The sequence below is a fragment of the Ciconia boyciana genome, chromosome 4 (assembly GCF_034638445.1).
Source record: "Ciconia boyciana chromosome 4, ASM3463844v1, whole genome shotgun sequence".
Classification (NCBI taxonomy): Eukaryota; Metazoa; Chordata; class Aves; order Ciconiiformes; family Ciconiidae; genus Ciconia; species Ciconia boyciana.
The window spans coordinates 85,904,933-85,926,020 of record NC_132937.1 but is presented as its reverse complement, the minus strand read 5'-3'; the positions used below and the strand labels follow the sequence as shown (position 1 = coordinate 85,926,020).

Here is a 21,088-nt window from a genome sequence, read left to right as displayed (position 1 = left end):
AGGGAAGCTTTGCCTACTCATTTCCGCTACCTTTCTCATACCATATCTTTGTTCCATAATTACTGGTGTTTCATCCGTTGTGTGACTTGCTTGAGAATTTGTCAGATTTTGTGTTTAGAATTAAACTGAAGGGCCAGTTGGGTGTATTACTTTAATTCTAAACAAAAATTGTAATGACAAAGAGTGTATTTCCAAGTTTATTTTGTCAGTTAAACAGACACAGATACAAGGGTTCTTTCCATACTGTAGTTAAATTTGTTAAAAATTAATTAATGGTTGATGACTTCTGAAGGCCAGACACCCTGTTTCAAGAGGCAGTTTCAGGGACCTTTGACAACAATCCCAAAGTATTTAAAATACTTACCTGCAAACAGATGAAGGGAGAAGAGAAAGTCTGAAGAGAGGTTACTGGTTGAAATTGATGGAATATAAATGGAGTTGAAGTTATGGATAGCAGAGCGTCACAAAAGGTGCTTCTTTCTGGAGTGTTGAGGGTTGAGGTGCTTTCAAGTTTGAGAACTAAGTTTTTAAAGGGACTATGACTGTGGCTTTGGGATCTCTTTGGATTAGGAGCGGAGTCTAGCATTAAATATGCCTGGGTTTTCCAGATCCTTTGATTTTGTGGTATTGCAACAGAAAATAGCTTCTTCCTCCAAGTTTGTATCTCTGACTTCCATGACAATAGTAGGTATTCCTATGGCATGCTTTAAAGTCTCTTGTGAAGTCATTTGTAACACAGGAAAAAATTGCATTTTGTATCTTAGATTTCTTTAATCATAACTTTTTCCCCATTTAATTTATTTTTCTGTCCTCTGCCAGTTCTTCTTCTTGGGCAAAAATAAATACAGGTATGTGTTTTAAAAATAATGCCACTTACTTGTTTTCTCATGGCTGCATAAAATATGTCCATCACAATTGCCACAAAAGTAGTTTAGGACAAAAGGTTTGAATATTGAGAAAATCCATATTGTCAGTTAGCTTGCTGTACAGACATGTGACCTACTCATGTTAAGACTGGCATTCTGATTCCATGCTAATAGCCCCATTGTTATTAATATATACTGCCTGGTTCTGACCTGCTTTGTTTAGAATGCATGTTGGTTTTTAATGTGCGTGACATTTAAGGGTTATGGATTAAAAAAATAAATTTTCCAAAATAAAAAATATCTCATACATTTTTAATAGGGTTTACAAAAGAGCTACTCTACATTTTCCCTCTAGCAGGGTGGTACAGTATTGAATTAAGTGTCAGTACTCCTGTGGCCATGTAAGATTTAATATTCTGGGCAATTGTCTTTTGGAATGGACAGATGGATTTGCCTAAAACCTGCTTGTTAATTAATTGAATTTTTTTGAAAAACTAGTGATTTTCAAATGAGTTTTGAGACTTTTAATTCTTTGATAGAAACATTTTTATATTGTAGATGTGTCTTTTTTTTTTTTTTTTTTTTTAGAAGTATATAGAGGGCCACAAGGAAACATTACTTTGTGTGATTTATACATTTTCTATTGGAGTGTGAAAGTAGAACCTAGGTAGTGTAGAAATTCAAATCATCCCTCATGCAAAACATGTCCAAGCTTGGATTGAAAATAAATAAAAATATCTCAAGAGTCAAGCTGTTACTGCTCTTCACTGCAACATGAGGGAACTAAATTTACCATTCATTTAGACAAATCTGTACTTTACTCCTAATAAAAAAATATAAATTGCTGGTATGAAATTATGTATGAGGCAAGTTACCACTCTTACAGTCTCCTAAGCTTTTTCAGAAGTGCCACTTTTAAAACTTCAGCTTTTAGTGTTGAGGATCAAGAGGAAAATGAAGTCAGCAGAAGCATTTGCAAGCCATTTCATCTTTCAGCAAAAGGGAGAACTGAACATCGGAGCGGTGGCTAGGTAAACGTATCAAGAAAGCATGAGGCTGTATAGCCAATCCAATCTCATGCTGTGCTGTAGATGACGCACAAACGTGTGAACAAAGGTAGTATATATTTGGTAAATTCTCAGGGATGCTGGAAAGCTCAAATGCGTATATTTTTATAGACTTTGATTTACCACTATAGCTCTTTTAATCTACACTGATGTAGGATTAATTCAATGCATACATTAAAAGCTCTTACTTTTCCCCTGTTCCATTCCTCCCTTTTGTCCACTGAAATATATCTTAACCATAATAAAATTCTTTTGTTGCTAAGCATTTACATAAAGTGTATATGCCCACGAGCACATTTGATTTTTCTAAAAAAGAAAAATCTCTAAAATCAGTTTACTTATTTCAGGTGCCTTTTTGCTCCCTGTTATTCAAAAGAGCTTGAATTGAAAAAAATGTTTAAAAGGACAGAATACAAGATTTTAAATAATGAATGCTGTGTATACGCACCTAATATTTACCCACAGGTTTTAGGACATTTTTTTTCCTTTGGTATTAAGTTTTCTACGCTATGGTAGAGTGGAAGGAACCATTTGTGATATAGCATGAATAGGCTTCCTGATAGGGGACCAAAAAAGAAAGAAATTAAAAACCCAAATAATAATATTCACTGCAATTCACAGAAAATCAGCTACAAAAAAGCCCAAATAATAAAGCATTCCCTGCAGTTCACTGAAAAGTAGCTATACTGGCAGAAATATTGGGCATACTTTGAGACTTTAAGTGAATGAGAGATCTATAGATTCTTAAAATTTGTTTACTTAGTTGAAGGCATTAAATACATTTACTGCACTGATGGAGCAGAAGGTTTTTGTCACTGCAAAACATAACATCTATATTTAACTTTTTTGAAAATCTCCTTTTTTTTTTTTTAATTTCTCTATGGTACTTACTAGCGAACCACTCTGGTCAAATCCTTATTCAGTAGGAATAAGCTGATTGTGGGTATATTTTTTTAATATATGGACTTTATGTTGGTCTATGACCATAGCCCATCAAAATTGCTTTTTAACAGTAGAAAAAAATCTACTGGTGGTATCTGCTGTTGTCACTCCCTTGCAATAAGGAAAGCAATAAGCTTTTCTTGCTATAAGAAAGGTCTCTGTTCCACTTTTCCTGTATTATACATTGTTATTTTGCAGTTCTGTCATTCGTAATACGTAACAAGACTACCCTTCTCTTCGTGCCCTGCTCTTCAAACACGCATATGGAAGAACAGTGTTTGTTTCCTGTACTAAGACTCTGTCTTGGCTACCTCTTTGGATGAGCAAGTAGTTTATTTCTCACTGATAAGTGTTCAGACCAATGAAACACGCGAACTTCAATTGCTTTTTTCTGCATGCTGTGGGTTATGACTGAGACCCCCTACCGCGTTTCACACAGCTGCCAACATAGTAGTTTAGAAATACAGGGACAGGCTGTTATCGAAGCCCAGGGGTCACCTAATTGGGAATTACAGGGATGGTGAAAGAAGGACTATCTTTTCCTCCTGGCTCCTAGAACACAGAGTGATGGCAGGGCTGGACAGCAGCCACTGTTGCAGGCTCTTGATCCTGAAGTTGGTCTTTTCCAAGGTCTATGTTGATTTTTTGATTGATCTGCATGAACTAATTTCTTTATTTGTCATCCTCAGTCACAGTTGATCTCACATTTTCTAGGCTATGAAACCATTGTGTATTTAAACCACTGTAGTCAGGGTGGAAAACAGGATTTGTCACAAAGCTATATTTTGTTTTAAAATTCTTGCATTATTTTGCGCTTTCAAGTGTAGTCATTCAGCTGGAGAATTTAGGAGCTTTTTGTAGTCAGCAACTAGAAGCAGTGGGGTGCTGGGATTTTCTGAAGTAACCAGTGTAAATTGTCTTAAAATTCCATTAATTTGTGTAGGTTTTGAATGTGGATCTCTGTCAGTGTTTAATGTGTCTTTGTTTCTGTAAATACAGTGTTAGCAAAATGCATTGTATAGGAAAATGCAACTACTAAGGAGATGATGCCATGCTGCATTAAACAGAAGTGTAGGAAATGCAGCATTTTCTAGTAACCATTATTATTATGATCTGAATAATGCCCTATGAGATTCCTTGTGGTATGGCTTTACAGTAGTGAAATATTCCAGGGAGCTTTTGGGTAAGAGCTTTCAGCAAGGTAATTTACAGCCCCATTTTGATATTTATCGTTACCTCTTCACTCTTGTTTGCTTGGAAATATTGCCACATACTGGCCTGTAAATAGCATTTTCAGTTCAATTCACACCCAGTCAGTACCTGGAGAAGAAATTAAGTCTAATTTCTTCTGGTTTCACAACTAAGTTTACGCCATGGAGCTTAGCCATGATTTCACAATCATTAATACTGTATCTCTGCACTACTGGATTGCTCACAGAAGAATTGTAATGTTGGGTATACGGTTGCCACTCACATTATCTCGAATAGATGCAACTAATACAGAGTTTGTGCCAGCCTTGTGTTTTTATGCTGTCTTTATTCTGAGAGAATGGGCTATGCAACTGCTAATGCAAAATTAACCTGTTGATTTTCTATTAAACACATTTTAACAGTTGAAGCGAATCTAGCACCTTGTATCATCTGACCACAGCATTTTGATTCTACACCAGGAGCCCTATGGCTAGGTGATGCTCTGAATGGTAGTGTCTAGAGGTGTAACTGGCTAATAGCGGCAATTTTTTATGCAGGTGCTCCAGACCCTTTGGGTATTCAGTCCTATCTTGCTCTTTATGGATGCTTTATACTCTTTTTAAAGTTTCAGAGCTATTGGAGATTGTGCTGGGATACTTTTGCATTGTTTACAAATCATTAATCAGACTCCAGTTGCAGCACTTTTAAACTGGTGGTGATAGACAAGCAAGAGGTCAGCAAAGTCTTTGGATCCCAAGATTGACCATTCAACAGCCTTGTCACTTGTGAATTTTAGTGGCCTACTACCAAGTAGTAGATCATCTCAATCATCTTTCTGGCTACCGTCACTGCTGATCAGCCAATATCTATTGAAATTACTTGTGCATCCAGTTCCATGTCTTCTAAGAGTGAAGAACAGTGGCCATCTAAAAGGTGTGATTTGCCAACTTCTAGGGATTTCATTTGGGTAGACTTTCTGCGAAAAATATTCAGAGAAATTGAATCCTCATGGATGGATTGAAATTGTGTTCCGTATCAACTCTTCAGCTAAGGGATGGGTATTATTTATTACCAAATATCATTCTTTGTTATGAGGTGGTCTCTCTAAACAGATAAGATCTGTAATCCTTAACAAGATAAACTAAAATCACCTGTCGTAGAGGTACAATTCAATGCTAAAACTGTTATAGGTAGGACTGCAATTAGATTCCCCATTCTTAACTCAGTTTCAAACTAAGCAAACCAACTTCTCCTAGTATCTCTTCACATGTGGTACATCCAGATGATAACCATCCAGATTATGCTGAACTCCCCCCAGTTTCTTAACATCTATTCTGTACGGGGGTGTGCAGGCCTGGATGCAGTGTCTCAGATGAAGCCTCACGAGTGCTAAGCAGAGGAGAATCACTCCACTCTGCCTGATGGCTGTGTTCTTGCTAACAGAGGTAAATGCTCTCTTCTCTTCCTCATATGATGGGATATGTTTTAAGACAAGAAGTCTCTTGTCTTGCATGGAAAACTATTGAACAATGTATTTCGGAAGTTCAGAAGGAAAAGTTTTAGCTCCCAAAGAAAAAAGGAATGGAAATTCTTTCTGGATCTTCAGTATCCAAAAGCTTTAATTCATTGCTGTACCAAGCATAGTTATTGTTGAATGGCTTGCAGCTTTTGACCTCCCATGTGTTTACTTTCACATTTCAATACTTTCAGCACACAGAAAACATGAACAGTTCCTGGAGAGAATTTCAGTTCAAATACAAAAACTCACTTTGTATATTTACCAAAGTTCTTGCTGATACGGGAATGCACTTTATTCAGTTGGTCCTTCCTCTTGCAGTCCCGGGCTGTGTTCTAACATTTTAGATTTTAATTTCTCTGTAGGCTTCAGCTTTAGCAAAACCAATGCCACAAAAAAACAAGTACTGCATTTATCAGTTTGAGAGCTGGATTGCCAATTGTCAAATTAACTGTTGGATCTACATATTCCTTAGACACCCTTTGATCCCACACTGCCTTTGCCTGACCACCAGAATTCTGACTAGTTTATGGTTGCAGACAAGTTAATCTGTTTATCTCCAAGATAAACAAAACAATCCAAATAGAATTGATTCTCCTACACAATAGTGCTTTAATCCTTTTAAAATAATGGTCCCAAGCATATCGGACTATTTGTTCTCATTAAAGCAACTGGTTTGCAATTTTGGTAATTCATTCCTCTGTGTAGGGTTGTGGAATTACTCTCTTTTCAGCAGTCACAAAACTTTTCTCATGCCTGGAATCTAATGGCATCTCCCTTTACTGTGTGTTTAACTGTTAATTCTGTCACTCACCAGTAAGAGATACTCTTAATATGCTTTTTCATAAGACTGCTGTCACCCTGAGGCCTCAGCTGAGTACCTGAGCAGGTTGATCAGGGTATCTTTCTGGTTCATCAGTTCATCTGTCAACCATTTGTTTTCCCAGTTTGTTTTTTCTGCCAGTCGGTGCACAGTTTTACACATTGAATGCAACTAGAGCACTGCTTTGGTACTAAATAGGAGGAAATCAACTAAGTCTAGAGTCTCCATTTTGTCTCTGATGTGTGCTTCATTTGAACTTGAGATAGTTCAGTCCCCCTTACTTCCTCATTTTTCTTGGGAAAAAAGTGCAAAAAACACAGAAGCTTGCTTTAAATAGAAGAATATGTGAATCATGACAAAGCAATTTACTGTACTTGGATAGTCATACCCTAAAGGCATATAACAACCAAGAATATGGTAGAACGTACAGTGGGTTTAAGATAGGTAGGTTTTCCCTGAGATTGTTGGAAGATATTATTTCTGCTGTGTAAAGGAAAGCCAGACCTAACTGTCCCCATCTAGCCAGTGGGGAAGCAGCTATTAATGGTTCCCTGGCAGAACTCTTCACCATCATATTCTTCTTTCTCTGTTTAAGCTAAACTCCCAGGTATATGTAAAAACTGCATTTATATATGTAACATTGTATGTGTCATTATGTCAGGTTAGAAATCAAATTTTTTTAACCTACCATACCTGCATATCATTCTTTGTTGTTCCCTTTACCATCACCTCATTACTTATGTCTTAAGAAGAGAAAATCTAGCTGTTTTGGATTTGAATATATTGAAAGTCAGTATTAAAACCAAGCTATTTCACTATTAACTGACATCATTCTGATTTGTCTGAATATTGTAGTACAAGTATTAAAATGTATTTTTGTCTGTAAAATAATGACTCATGTTAAGAGGACATGTATCTTTGAATCATGGAATGGTTTGGGTTGGAAGGGACCTTTGAAGATCAGCTAGTCCAACCCCCCTGCCATGGGCAGGGACATCTGTAACTAGATCGCATTGCTCAAAGCCCCATCCAGCCTGACCTTGAACACTTCCAATGATGGGGCATGCACAGCTTCTCTGGGCAACCTCTTCCAGTGTCTCACCACCCTCATCATAAAAATTTTCTTCCTTATATCCAACCTAAACCTGCCCTCCTTCAGTTTAAAATCATTGCCTCTTGTCCTGCCACTACAGGTAAAAAGTAAAAAGTCTCTCTCCATCTTTTTTCTATGCCCCCTTTAAGCATTGAACAGCTGCAATAAAATCTCCCCAGAGCCTTCTCTTCTCCAGGCTGAATGAACAACCCCAACCCTCCCAGCCTTTCCTCACAGCAGAGGTGTTCCAGCCCTTGCATCATTTTCATGGCCCTTCTCTGGACCTGCTCTGACAGGTCCATGTCTTTCCTGTGCTGAGGGCTCCAGAGCTGGATGCAGTACTCCAGGTGAGGTCTCACCAGAGCAGAGTAGAGGGGCAGAATCACCTCCCTCGACCTGCTGGCCACTCTTCTTTTTATAGAACCCAGCTTTCTGGCTTTCTGGGCTGCAAGTGCACATTGCCGACTCATGTCCAATTTTTTGTCCACCAGTATCCCCAAGTCCTTCTCTGCGGGGCTGCTCTCAGTCCATTTATTCCCAAGTCTGTATTGATACTGTGGATTGCCCCGAGCCAGGTGCAGGACCTTGCACTTGGCCTTGTTGAACCTCGTGAGGTTCACACGGGCCCACTCCTCAAGCCTGTCAAGGTCCCTCTGGATGGCATCCCTTCCCTCTAGCAAATCAGCTGCACCACTGAGCTTGGTGTCATCCACAAACTTGCTGAGGGCACACTCAATCCCACTATTTGTTACATTAATGAAGACAATAATACAGATGCTAAATAGTACTGGTCCTAGTGCGGACCCTTGAGGGACACTGCTCGTTACTGGTTTCCACTTGGACATTGAGCCATTGATTGTAACTCTTTGGATACTGCCATCCAGCCAATTCCTTACCCATCTACCCAGTTCATCCATCAAATCCATCTTTCTCCAATATAGAGGTAAGAATGTTGTGGGGAACAGTATGCATGTTGAAAACCTTCTCGTGATTAAAAGGAGGAGAAAAGTTGTGTTAAATTCTTTTTCATAGTAGCATATAAATACTATTTCAAGAGAAAATATTTTGAACCATTTCCTTTATTTTTTTTTTAAATTTAAAACCTTTGGTAGTCAGCAAATATATTCTTAGCATTCTCTCCATGTATAAGAGATGTAAGAAAAATCTGGAAACATGTTAGGTTATTTTAAAATTTGTAACTTCTTAGATTGCAAATCTAAATATCAATGACTAACCCATATATTACACCTTTAAACTGTGTTATAATCAGTGTAGCCAAGATATTAAACAGATCATAAGCTTTAAGTATTTTTTTTTGAATAAATTACTTAGTATCATAAACACAGGTTTAAACATCAGTTTATAAAATCGTTCATACAGACAAAATAGTGTTTGCAAACTGACTTGTAAGACCTTATTTTTCCATTTTTCCCTTTGAAAAATGTGTATGTTGAAAAGGTAAAAATCTGAAAGACATTAAGCATAGTTTAAATATTAATTTCATGTCTATCTTTAGGAAAAGGTTACACCATATAATATCACTTTTTATTCCTTTCATTATCATTTCAGTTTTGCATCATGCAATGCTGGCTTGAAAGAGAAAAATGTAATTAATTTGGAGCTAAATGGATTTATTTTCAGAGAAAAACATAGAAAGTATCTTGGTTTTGATATTCTCTGGAACCATTGCAGCCAGCCTGAGTACTGCATTGTACTCTAGCCATCTGTAGAATAATCCAAATCTAGTACTGTATTCTTTCACATTGCTCACTCTCTTTTAAAGCAACCTGCATGAACTGTAAGTCAATAGCACAGACTTGAAGAAAATAAAAAAGGATTTGATACCCTCTTTCAAATTGCTTATGTTAGCCAAAAGTTTTTTTTCTTCCCTGAGAGGGTATTACCTATATACTTATATTCGTATTCTGGCTTTGAAGGAAACTGTGGGTGAGTGGTTTGATTTCATCTTCACTGAATGTGAAAACACTTACGCAGCTCTTGCTATACTTTCTGTCCTTAGCACTCTGTCCAGTTTTCTTTGTAAGCAGTGAGAATTCACACTACACTGTATCAAGCTTTAAATAACTTTTCAGCAAAAGTAACAAAGCAAGAAGATCACTGAAATTACATTGTCTAAAATCCAAAATAGCTAATTTTTGCACCATTAGAACATGTGTAACCTTCAGCAACAAACTGACAAAGAAAAGTTGGTGGATTGCTTCATAAGTGGTAGTTTCCACATTCCTCTTAATTTTGCAGAGTCATAATCAGAAAAGACGACCCAGTCTTTTTTTTTTAATCCTTGTAAAAAGGAAAAGCTTTTTTGTCTAGTTTGAGAAACTTTGCTTTTAAAGACCTCTTCCACTTTTGCACTGTGCTGTGTTGCCTGAGAAAGGTTGGTGTTTGCTTGTGTCAGGGTGGTGATGTCTTTTTCAGCACACTCCAACGTCAGTATGTCCTTGATCCAAATGGGTAGCCCAGGTTCAAGGACTTCTGGCTAGAGGTCTGGCATTTATTTGTAAATTGTGAGTATTGTAACAAAAGCTGTACATCTGTTCTATTTCTTAGAATACAGTAAAAATAGTAGGTGACTTCCTGATTAAAAAAAAAAAATAAAAGAAAATATACATTACTTCACAAACGATCTCATTCCCTAAGAGTTCTGTCTTTGATCCCGCTGGGGACTAGACTGCTAGTTAACATCCCTCACTCCCACATAGCTTTCTGGTCTCTTTCAGCAGCTGAGACTTGTGTTCAAGCACCCAGTTGCTACCTGCTGGAATGATTTGCCCACTGGAGATCAGAGATATTCTTGCTGACAGCCACTAACACCCTTTTAGCACAGAAAGAAACCCCAAACATTTTATCTTTACCTGTCTGCCTAACAAAATCCAAATTGGTGATACTCTGAGTGACTCATCCCAAACAAAAGAACTAATTTACAGATTATCTAATCTTGACATTTTGTAAATATTTAAGCAGATTTTTTTGAAAGGGTATTTTCACATCAGTTACATTGATTTCACATGTATCTGAGCTTCCTTAGATCTTTCCTCTCGCTGCTGACATCTTTTATCCAGCCTCTTTTCTTGTGCCTCAGTAGAAACAATTGATACTTTCAGGTTTTCTGGTGGTGAAGAAAGGCCTTCAATGGTAAAACAATGCAGTGTTGCAGTATCTTATTGAACCACGTAGGCTCAGAAGCAAACAAAAGATGCCAGCTTCCTCTATTCATCTAAAGTCGTCTTAAAGTGTTACTCATCTGCGTGACTACACCATCTAAAATTGCTGTCGGAGCAGTTGCTCTAGATGTGGATGCAGACAACAATAACTCAAGTTTCTCCCCCTGGACAACAGGAGGTTTTGTCTGACTTTTAGTTGAGACCAAATCCTTAGTGGTTTGGATCACAATTTGAGCTTTCTCTAAGTTCAGCTTTTTTCAGAACTGACATTAGATGTGTGTCTGATTTGAACATAAAGGATTTGCAACTCCATGTTAATCACATCAGCTACAAGCTAGCTGTGTAAGAAGCTCTCTGAAACACTCTGTCCGTGTTGTTGAGCTGCTCTCCTTGCTGTAGGAGGTTTTGACCATTGTATATCTGCATACAAATCTATCTCAGTCTGCCTTCGATGCTATAGGGCTGAGCTTCACTGTCCTAAGATACTTACCCAAGTTGCAATGTTTGCCATTTGAGTCCATAATCTTAAGTTTTCAGATGCCAATGCTAGCCTAATATTGCACTTAATATTTACACATAGTTCTGTTAGCTTCCTAGAATTGGATTATTTTCTGAGTACAATAATGGAAATACTTCATAACCATGCCTATGTGACATCTTTTTCATGTGTAGTTTGTAAAAAATGAATTTGGCTGTGATCAAATTTGGCAAACATGTGAGGTCAGAAAAGCTTGAAAGCATTTCTGGAGCCAGCATGCTTACTGCTGGGCTCTCTGTTTCTTCAGCAGTAGTTCTCTACGAGTACAAACATGAGAAGAAAGGTGAATTCCTTATCATTCAAGGTGAATGTAAGATTATTGTGTCAGTCTTGATGTGAGATACCTTTAGAATAGAAGCATGAGCTCACTGGTCTTCATGGTGTTTGAAGACTTAGATGATAGCCCTGGTGGAAATAAATGAAACAGAGTTGTAACTCCCTGTGTTTCCTTGCAGTGTTCATGAGCTTAATTTTTTTATATCATAATTTCTGTGCCAAATAAACTGTACCAAAATGTGAAAGATCAAAGACTTTAATTTCTTCTCAGGAATAAAATTACTCAGTCATCAAAGTAGAGTTCTGCCTAAAGAAGAAAGTTGTATTCTGATAGTTACAGACTGTACACTGTATAAGCAATATGCAACAAGTAGGGTGTACATGCTTTCCCAGAGACTATTCTGTACTTGTTACAGTGAAATTTAAGAGGAGGAAAAGGTCTATTCATTTTAAACTTTTAGTGAGGTTGCTTCTTCAGAGAGCTTTCTACAGTATTAGGAGTACAGTATAATTTGCAAAATTGGGTGAGAGATGAAATAGGAAAGTTGTCATTATTAGGACCTATGTTCCTCAGATTAATCAGTGGTATTCTTGGTAATTGTGTGGTGGCCATTTAGTGAATGAAACTAACAAATTACAAATACATCTTTTTCTGGATACTATATTTGGAAAGTATACCTACATGTTTTCCTACTGAATCCTGAAATTGCAATGACACATTTGTGCGGATGGATGCTTTATGCTGTTAGTGACTGATCCCATGTGGAGACTAGTGAGGAATCAATAATGAACTTCTACTGTGTATAGTTGTCTCCAAAGAAAGGAAAGGCATGTGAAGGTATGTACAAAATACAGAACAGGCATAGAAGGAAGTCAGCCTTTCAATAGATCTTCTATGAGCCATTTTCCATAAGCAGAACATACAGGAAGGTATCAATACAAAAGACCTGCTTTTAAATATTTCTTGTGATAGGCACGCACTGATAGAAATTTACCACCTATTTCCCCAAAAAGCATAGTGTTTGTTCACTGTGATGTTTTTGTAAAAGTATATTTAACATAATCTTTGCACAGAAGTGACTGTGATTTCTGTTCTTGAGAGGTTTTCCAGGCAAAAGTATCATTAAAAGACCAACCAACCTAATAATGTTATTTATAGGAATGTAAATTCCTAGTACATTCAAGGCAAAGGAACCCTCTGCCTGGATACAGCTGTTGGGAAAAAATATGCTTTGCCATCTCCCTTTTCTTTAGCAAGGTGGTATTTACTCTGACAGGTGTATTGAGGTGAAAACTCTAGTTCTTTGTTTCCAGATAATTGTCTCAGTTTTAAAAGCATTTTTATCCCCTACTGTGAAGAAGGGGGCCTGTCTGCCTCTAATGATCTGTGATCTTCCTAGCCTATGTGGTCTTTTTAGTAGTTGTGTCCCATTTCTTGTCTGTAGCTTTCCACCAGTTCATCCAGCCTGTAATGGATATTTTCATGAGGGTGGAAGGGAACAGGAGCAGTGAAAATGGAAATGACTGACAGTTCTTGTTGCTGTTTGAAGTATGTCAGGTCTTCTGCAGGTCTCCAAATGCCTGCAGAGTCTGTTGGCTCACTACCAGACTGGGCAATGAATTTATTCTAGGCACTTCCCATGAAAACATGCGTGGATGATCCTGTATCTGCTGGAGTAAGATTATCTGTATGTATCTCCAAACCATCAATTTCCAGTAACATGTTGATTAGATCTCAGGAATCAACACAGAACTTTGGGTAGGGAGCTTACAAGTACATTATAAAGGGAGGGAAAGACATCCTTAGTATGCTGCTGATTTTGACCTCCATAAATACCACAGGGAATTTGAAATTCTTAAGCTTATATGAAAAAGAAATGCAACTTTGAAAGGTAGAATGCAGTGTATATACAAACTAAATGTTAACATATCGATCAGGGAAAGAGGGGGTTAGTATAAAAGATGTTCTGTTTTATAACAGTTGCACACTGAGACTTGAAAATGCATGTAATTCAGTCATAAGGCACGATTTTTTTTTTCTCAACAAAAATAATTATTTGGTATTCCAAATGGAAATAAGCTTGGAAGAAGAACGAAGTTTGAAGGTCACATTTTCTGATGATGTGAAAGAAGTGTAATTAGGAATATATAGGCAGGTATTTAACTCCCTGTGTTCTGCTGAATCCCTTAGCTGAATTATATCCATCTACTGCTGTAAGAATATAAAGAAGTCTTAATTGCTGTCTCTTATGTGCAGAGAGTTAAGGAACAGGTGTGCTTTTAAGTGATGCTGGCCTTTTTTAATGCATCTGCTTTTCTTACCATGTTACAATTCATCTTTCTGACCAAGCAGCTTAAACTTGCTGATAAATTCTGTGAGATACAACTTACGACCCTCTTCCCACCTCTAAGTGCCTAAGCGAATGCATAGTTCTCCTGGGTCCAAGGAAATTTAAAGGAAGTCTGAATTGATGTAGCACAGACATTGATAGGTCCAGAGGGAAATGCAGGCTACTAAGAATCAGCTGGGGTCTGTTTAGGAATGCATCTGAATTTAGCCATAAAGTGATTAGTTTAATTATCCATATCTTTCCATTACATCTGAGATTTTAAGGATATCCAATAGGAATAAATAGGGGAATGGAAAGCAAATGTGAAAATATTCTTCTCTTAAACTTGAGATGTGGCTCAAGATCGTTAAAAGTTATATTAGAGTATGGAGACTGGGTTATGTGTTGCTTCAGCTAGTTACTGTTAACAAACTTCGCTGAATATACTGCAATTTTTACATGTGCTCAGTCATAGAACATTATCATTATCAATAGACATTTAGATATACAAACCAGCCTGTCCCTCCATCTGTTTGCTTCAGAATACTTGGCATTTATTTTGCAACGTCGTAAAGTAGTTACAGCTTTGCAGTTGAGTACTATTACAGCGATATCAATTTTTCATATTCAAGTTAGCTTTAAAACCAGAAGTTTGTCTTTTATTTATAAATCCTAGTGCCTTGCTCTATGCTTATGCATGGGTTGGGGAGTTAAACGTGTGGAATACAGCTGGGCAATAAATAAGGTTGCAAAACTCTATCATTAGTAATAAAGCCTTTTGCAGTAGTACATTAAAATAGAACTATCTAGAGCATTGGATTAAAAAAAAAAAAACAAAACCACAACAAAAAAACCCAAACCAAATCCTTTTATTATAACCAGGAATTTGCCTCTGCTTTCTGAAGTATTTTAAGGAGACATACTTTTTGCATGGTTTCCACAGAAACGTTTTACAGCAAGGAGGTATTCATGTTTAAAATAAATTGTTAGCTGAGGCAATGGGAAATCGGAGACTCTTTTACATCTTGTGTAGATGAATCTTCATCATTTTATGCTGATGATCATGTTCAGCTAAAAATTTGCCTGATTGTTTGCATGGTGGTTGTAAGCTAAGTGTATATTAAATGATTGTGGCTCTTTTGTAGAATTAGCCATACATTCAGAATGGCTGTTTTGGATAGGATAGCATATTAATGTTGACTGGGAGCAGAAAGTTTTTATCTTCATTTTCCTTTCCCTTCTCTCCCCTCTTTCCTCCCCAGAGGAAATTTGGTTTTGAACAGCTGTTTTAGAGGCTGGTGAAGATGTTATGTTTTTTAAAATGATACCAGACAATAAATGAGAAGATACGTAAGGGGAGAAAACAATCTTAATCAGTTAAACTTCTTAGAATTTCACAGAAGTTCTCAGGAGGCTGTAAATTGTAAATTGATACAACCCTGGGGTGAGAGAAGAGATAGAATGAAATCAGATTCCATCCAGATCTATAAAGGCCAAATGGCACTAAAATTTAATTTTAACACTTAAAAATACATTCAGTAGTGATATGTGGCCAAATGTGTTAAACCATACGTTTCATAAAACTTATTACCATATTCCTTGCAATGGATTCAGAGGGATGTAAATATTTGTCTTGGGCGACACCTGCAATTCACGCAGACTTTTCCAGTAGTAAATGCAATGCTCTGTCATGTTTAACAGAAGATGAACACATTGAACTTAACAGCAACTTTGTTTATCTGAAGATGCTGCACGTCATCTCTTTAGCTATGCTCGTTGAGCATATCACTCCAGTGCTGTCTCTGCCACTCTTCATGGGTATTGAATCAGACAAAAAGCCTGTCTCCACATTTTCAAAGCTGCCCAAAGAATGAACGTTTGGTATTCTAGAGATTTCTTTGTCTTCATAAGAATAACATCTTCAACTATGTTTCTCTGATGCTATGAAGCTGTCACCCTCAAGGCTAAAACTCTTAAAAGCAGGAGCTAGGACTACTTCTGCCACAGCAACAAAGTTTAGGATGTAATTAGAAAAAATATTACAGTGACTGAGTATGACAATGGGAATAAATTAAGTTTAGTTTTCTGGTTACTCTTGTTTAGTTTTCTTTCACATGAAGATGATAACAGCAAAGAGAAAATGAGATGCCAGAAATGAGGGAGAGAGTAGAGTGAAGGTGAGGAATGGGAGGAAATTTATCAGGAAAGACAAAAAGAGAATGATATACTTGATAGAAGGAAGAAAGAAGTTAGACATCCAGCAAATTACTGTTTTCTTATTTACATTCTGGGAAATACATACTAGGTCAGAGACAACATCTGAAAACCTGTATGTGTAGATAAAAGAAGGCAGCTTAGCTGCACTTTTCGTAAATAGGCTGAGACTCTATCTGCACACAGTGACATTTAATTAAGTCAGTAAGCTGAAAGTGATTTTCTTTATCCTATGTTTTAGTTATGGTTGAAAAATTATTGCCGTTTGTAATTTTGTATCTTTATCTGAGCAAAATTCCATAAGGTACATTAGGAATTTGCCTACTGTGGGGGCTTTAGTAATATTCTATCTATACAGTCATTTTTAATACTATTTTACTGAGTAATTAAAGAACTGGCTGGTAACCTAGTCCTGTGACACATTGTTTTTATTACAGTTTGTGTTCACACAGAATAAAGCAAATAAGTGAATAATAGATATCTCAGCTAAAAATGGGGGGCCATCAGCCTGCTCAGATGTAGCTTTTTCTCGTAGGGAGCTAGTTATGATATGATATGGTTTTGTGGTCTATATAGGAACTCCTGATCACATAACAATGATAGTTTGGCACCTTCCTCAAGGGACTCATACTAATGAGAAATTTAATATTGTAAAAATAACATTTTTAACTGGTGCCACACTTCTGCACAGTTTTTTGTGACAGTGCTCTCTCCTGAATTGATGTAGTAGATATACCACGTTTTTACACACAGAAACAATTCTGTTTTAGCAGAGGATTAAGTGCAGATAAACAACATATTTCATAAAAGATTGTTAAATCCTCTCTCCCATCGACACTTCCACCCCCACCTCCAGATCAGAAGCATAGCCTGACATAGCATTCTTTCTTTTAGATCTCCACAGACATTTGCCTGCCACAATGCAACATAAATTTTGTCTTAGTTATCAGACTATGATTATTAAATAATAATAGGAAAAGAGATCTCAGCCTGTTCATAAAGCATGGTGATTTTTTTTAGTATAAAAAACCCCTGAATTAAAAGGACCATGCTTTTTTTCATTTGTATACCCTATCTTATAACTTACAGTAATTAATGTAGTTAGAGGAAAATATGAAAGACAAGCTTTTCAATTTCTTTTGTGTGTGTGCATTTGTGAGAAGTTGATCTTGCTTGCTGATCTGAAGTAGTACCAGAAGATGCCCATCCTGAATGAGACATAGAGCTTCAAGAAGTAAGATCTGGTGGTTGGAGGTGTCACAGACCCACTGCCCCTCTCTGGAGGCATTGCAAAACTGTTGTATCGAAATCCAGCAGACTCTTCTGCCAGAAACCATGCAAGAGATGACCCTGGCTATTCATTGTGACTGATAAACTTTAAGATATACGATATCTTCCTTTTATTCTGAACCTCCTCTTTTCAGTTTCGCTTCCTTCCATTCAAACACCAAAATCCTTCTGGAACGGCAACTGCCAAACAAACATCCAGGCTGAAATGGGTAGATCCATTTGCTATTAGTGTATCTTTCTTCTTTCCTCTACCCCGTTTCTTTTCTGAAGAAACCACTTGTTTGCTTTCTCTTTGTTTCTTAGCTGTTAGAAAGCCTTTAAAAATGCTTTTACTTCCCTGTCACAGCATTATGCTCTTTGGAGGGAGGATCAGCTGGAGTCATGGCAAAGAGAACTGCTGTCCTGGTAGTTTTATTTTGTATTCACCATACGATTCCCAGAATTACATTGTTCCTTCCCAGAGGGGGAAGATTGGTCTCTCATGCAAATCACTGGTCCTTTTCTAGGCTTTTGTAGCCTTCCTGAAATTGTTGGAAAGGATCCTTCTGTCTGCAGAGCGGAGAGGAGGAATTGCACCAGACAGGCTGGCCCCAGTCATTTTATCCCTTTCCTGTGTCTTACAGCTCTTTTTGAGGAGCAGGCACCAGGCAGTACCTATCCTGAGTTCCCAGGGCTTCTGCTGCTCTTGTGTATTTGGTGCGCCAAATTCGGCAGCATTATTTGACTTAAGTCGCGGCTTGCATTGGTATGAGAGTACACAGAATCTGGCCCACAGCCTTGTCTGTATGCGAAAGTATCCTTGCTCATTTAAGCTGAACTGATAAATAAGCATTCCTCTGCTGATTTAAGTGGTACATGAAGTTGATACCAGTTAAATAAAATTAGCATGTGTACGTTATTTCAGCTGATAATATTTTGTGAGTAGAGGTGTCCACAGACTCAGTTTTCACAGAGCCTTGTTAGTGTTTATGGAAGTGCAGCTGTTATCCTCAGGAATGCCTCCAAGCCTTGGAAAGTTTAGCAACAACACAGAGAATGTGCAGCAACAGTTAGGAATTTATTTTAAAAGAAGTAAAGTGACAAAGCAAAGTAGAAGGAATAAGGCTAGAAACAGTCTGGATAGATCTGTATTGTGATTGAAAGTAGCAGGCATTAAACTACCTGCTTCTTGCAAGTGAGTTAAGCAGGACAGAAATTTTAATTTAACCCCCATCTCCACAGACATCAGCACGTGCACGCAGAGGATTATTACCACCATCTGTTTTATCCACAGTAGTTTCCATCAGTTGTGCTGTTTTGCTTTTTAGTGTTTAAGCACTGCTTTGAAGCTGTTGTGCTAATTGTTAACTTAGGCTGAATCTGTGCATAGATGCCTATAGCAGTGTCAGTATGCTAAGATCATAACTGTTTGATTAATGAATGGAAGTATTAGATCATAACTGTTTGATTAATGAATGGAAGTATTAGCTCTGTGCCGGTGCAGTACATTAATAGCTGTGCAAATTCAATCAAATACACTACTGACTTTGTCATTGTGTAATGGTATTTACCAGATCTTGGACGGACTGCTGAGAAAGATGAATGTAATCTTTCATTTTTATCTGACTTAAAAATAAGGTAACAAAATAATTTTCATAGGATATTTTATTATTATTCTTCACAGCAGGAGAATAGATGTACCTGTAGACTTGAATTCTTCACTGAAACGGAATATGCATATATGAGGGACATTGTAGTGAATGGAAGGAAAACTAACTGTTCAACCATTATCTTTCACACAGCTTAATCTCACATTTGGAATGAATACCAAAAAGAGAAAAAAAAAAGTATGCTTATTCCTTCATTTTTTTTCTTTTTCCTTCACAGAACATGAAGAAAGTGTTTGTAGAATTTAGTCATCAGGAGCTGTTTGAGTTCTATAACAAGGTCTGTAGATTTTACAATACTATAGTTTCTTTGTAAACACCTTATGCTGCTCAGTAGGAAGTGTTGCCTATATGAATTAAATCTAATGAAACTGGAAGGAAAATGGATCCAACTTTAATTAAGGCTGTTGGATTTTTTTGATCACATAAAGCATTTTCAAGAAGAGTCTGCACACTCAAATTTGGAATAGGCAGGGCTTGGGTCATTGTAAGCATACCTGGTGGTTAGATTGAGAGGAGTTGCTGATGATTAACAATGAGGAGCTCTCTGGAAAGAGCATCTTTGTGTTATGTCTTCAGTTGAAATGCCAGGCTCGTAATCCAGTCAAAATGAACTCTATTATTTTTTTACCTTGTTACTATGCATTGGAAATTCACAGCAAAACATCTGTGCATGTAAAAAAAGCAGTATTTAGACAACTGTTTCTTTAAAATTTGAATATTTAAACTGCAGCAATGAATTCTAATAGCTTCATGTAAAAACAAATATTCATGAGTACAGGATTTTTTATTGCTATGTGAATAGATTTAGTATGCGTAGTTGAAGATATTGGAATGTGGGGTTTTTTTCTGTTTGCATGTTTCTAAACAACATTTTATATGAGTGGAGTTTTTTCTCTCTTTTTTGTTCCTTTAAATAGCTGGAAACTATACAAGCACAGCTGGATTCCCTTACGTGATGTTTTCGAAGACTTATTTCTCCATCACACTCCTGCCACCTCATTATTTTGAATTGAAGATAGATTGCCAAGCTGTGTTTGCTGAAGGATTCAGTGGGTTGCTTCCTGTAAAATTATACGGCTTATCTCCTTTTTAGACCAGTAACATTAGCCAAGAGTCTTTGTTAAGAGTCTGAAGATTCTAATGGACTTTCTCTTGTTTTCTGAGCAATTGTGAAGAATGGCTTTACTTGCAGGGGAAAAAAAAAAGAATGCTACCCTACTTCAGAGATTTTTTTTATGTTTTGTCCTGCTATGTGTGTTACTTGATTCTGGTAGAAATTTGCATACTAGTGAGGGACCAGGAATAAAATCTATTTTTTAGACATAAAAGGAATATAAAAGTAGTAAGAAAATACACAGCTAACAAAACCTCTATCCTTTTGAATTGTTATTCACATGATTGATAATGCTTATTGGAAATTTGTCAAAATAAATTCAGAATTTAAAAATGCATTGGTTTAGTTTGGGCTATTTTAACTTCATTTCATTATCTTTGTTCTTTTTTAGTTGGTTTTTTTTTTCTTCTAAATAACCAACAATGTCACTGATTTCAGTGTTTACTTTTGGCACTGAGAATAAGTACGGCTTCTTAGCACTGCATGCATACCAATGGATCTAAGTAGTATGGTGTATAACTGGGGGGATAAATCTCAGAGTATATAACAAAGAACACTGAAATAGTCTGACAATCAGATTTCTGAAAGCTATTTGTTGATCCTTCCTAATGTCATCCACCACCTTTTTTACATTGAGCAGGAAGAAATACAACACAGTGACTTAAAGGCCAAGTTAGTCATATTTTCACACATTAGTTCCAGATGAATGGAGGTTCATGAGCAGTATAAGAAGGTGAAAGTCATCTTAGTTCTTGTATGTTGCCATTCATTGACAGGCAACTTCATTGCTGCACCTTGATAATGGGCATAGTATACAACTCTCTACTCCAGGCTAATAGAAGGTGAGAGGAAATAAAAATCTTTGGGATTAGCTTTTCTTTCTTTCTCCTTAAGGGATTCCCTGCACAAGGCTTTTTCCTTCCCAACGCCTGAAATAGGGATCGTTAATATCCAACCAGCCAGTTTTCTTTTGAGATTTGTTTGCTCGTGACACTAG

General features: G+C 37.0%; 1 protein-coding gene across 2 annotated transcripts in view; it reads left to right on the top strand.

The window, feature by feature from the left end:
- COMMD10 (COMM domain containing 10) overlaps positions 1–20,427 on the top strand; it is a 112,903-nt gene extending 92,476 nt beyond the window's left edge. For both annotated transcript variants that reach the window (XM_072860462.1, XM_072860461.1), the window contains 2 exons: positions 19,195–19,254; positions 19,895–20,427. In XM_072860462.1, the coding sequence (XP_072716563.1) occupies positions 19,195–19,254; positions 19,895–19,933 (99 nt within the window). In that variant the 3' untranslated portion in view covers positions 19,934–20,427. The remainder of the gene's footprint in view (positions 1–19,194; positions 19,255–19,894) is intronic.
- The last annotated feature ends 661 nt before the right edge of the window (positions 20,428–21,088 follow it).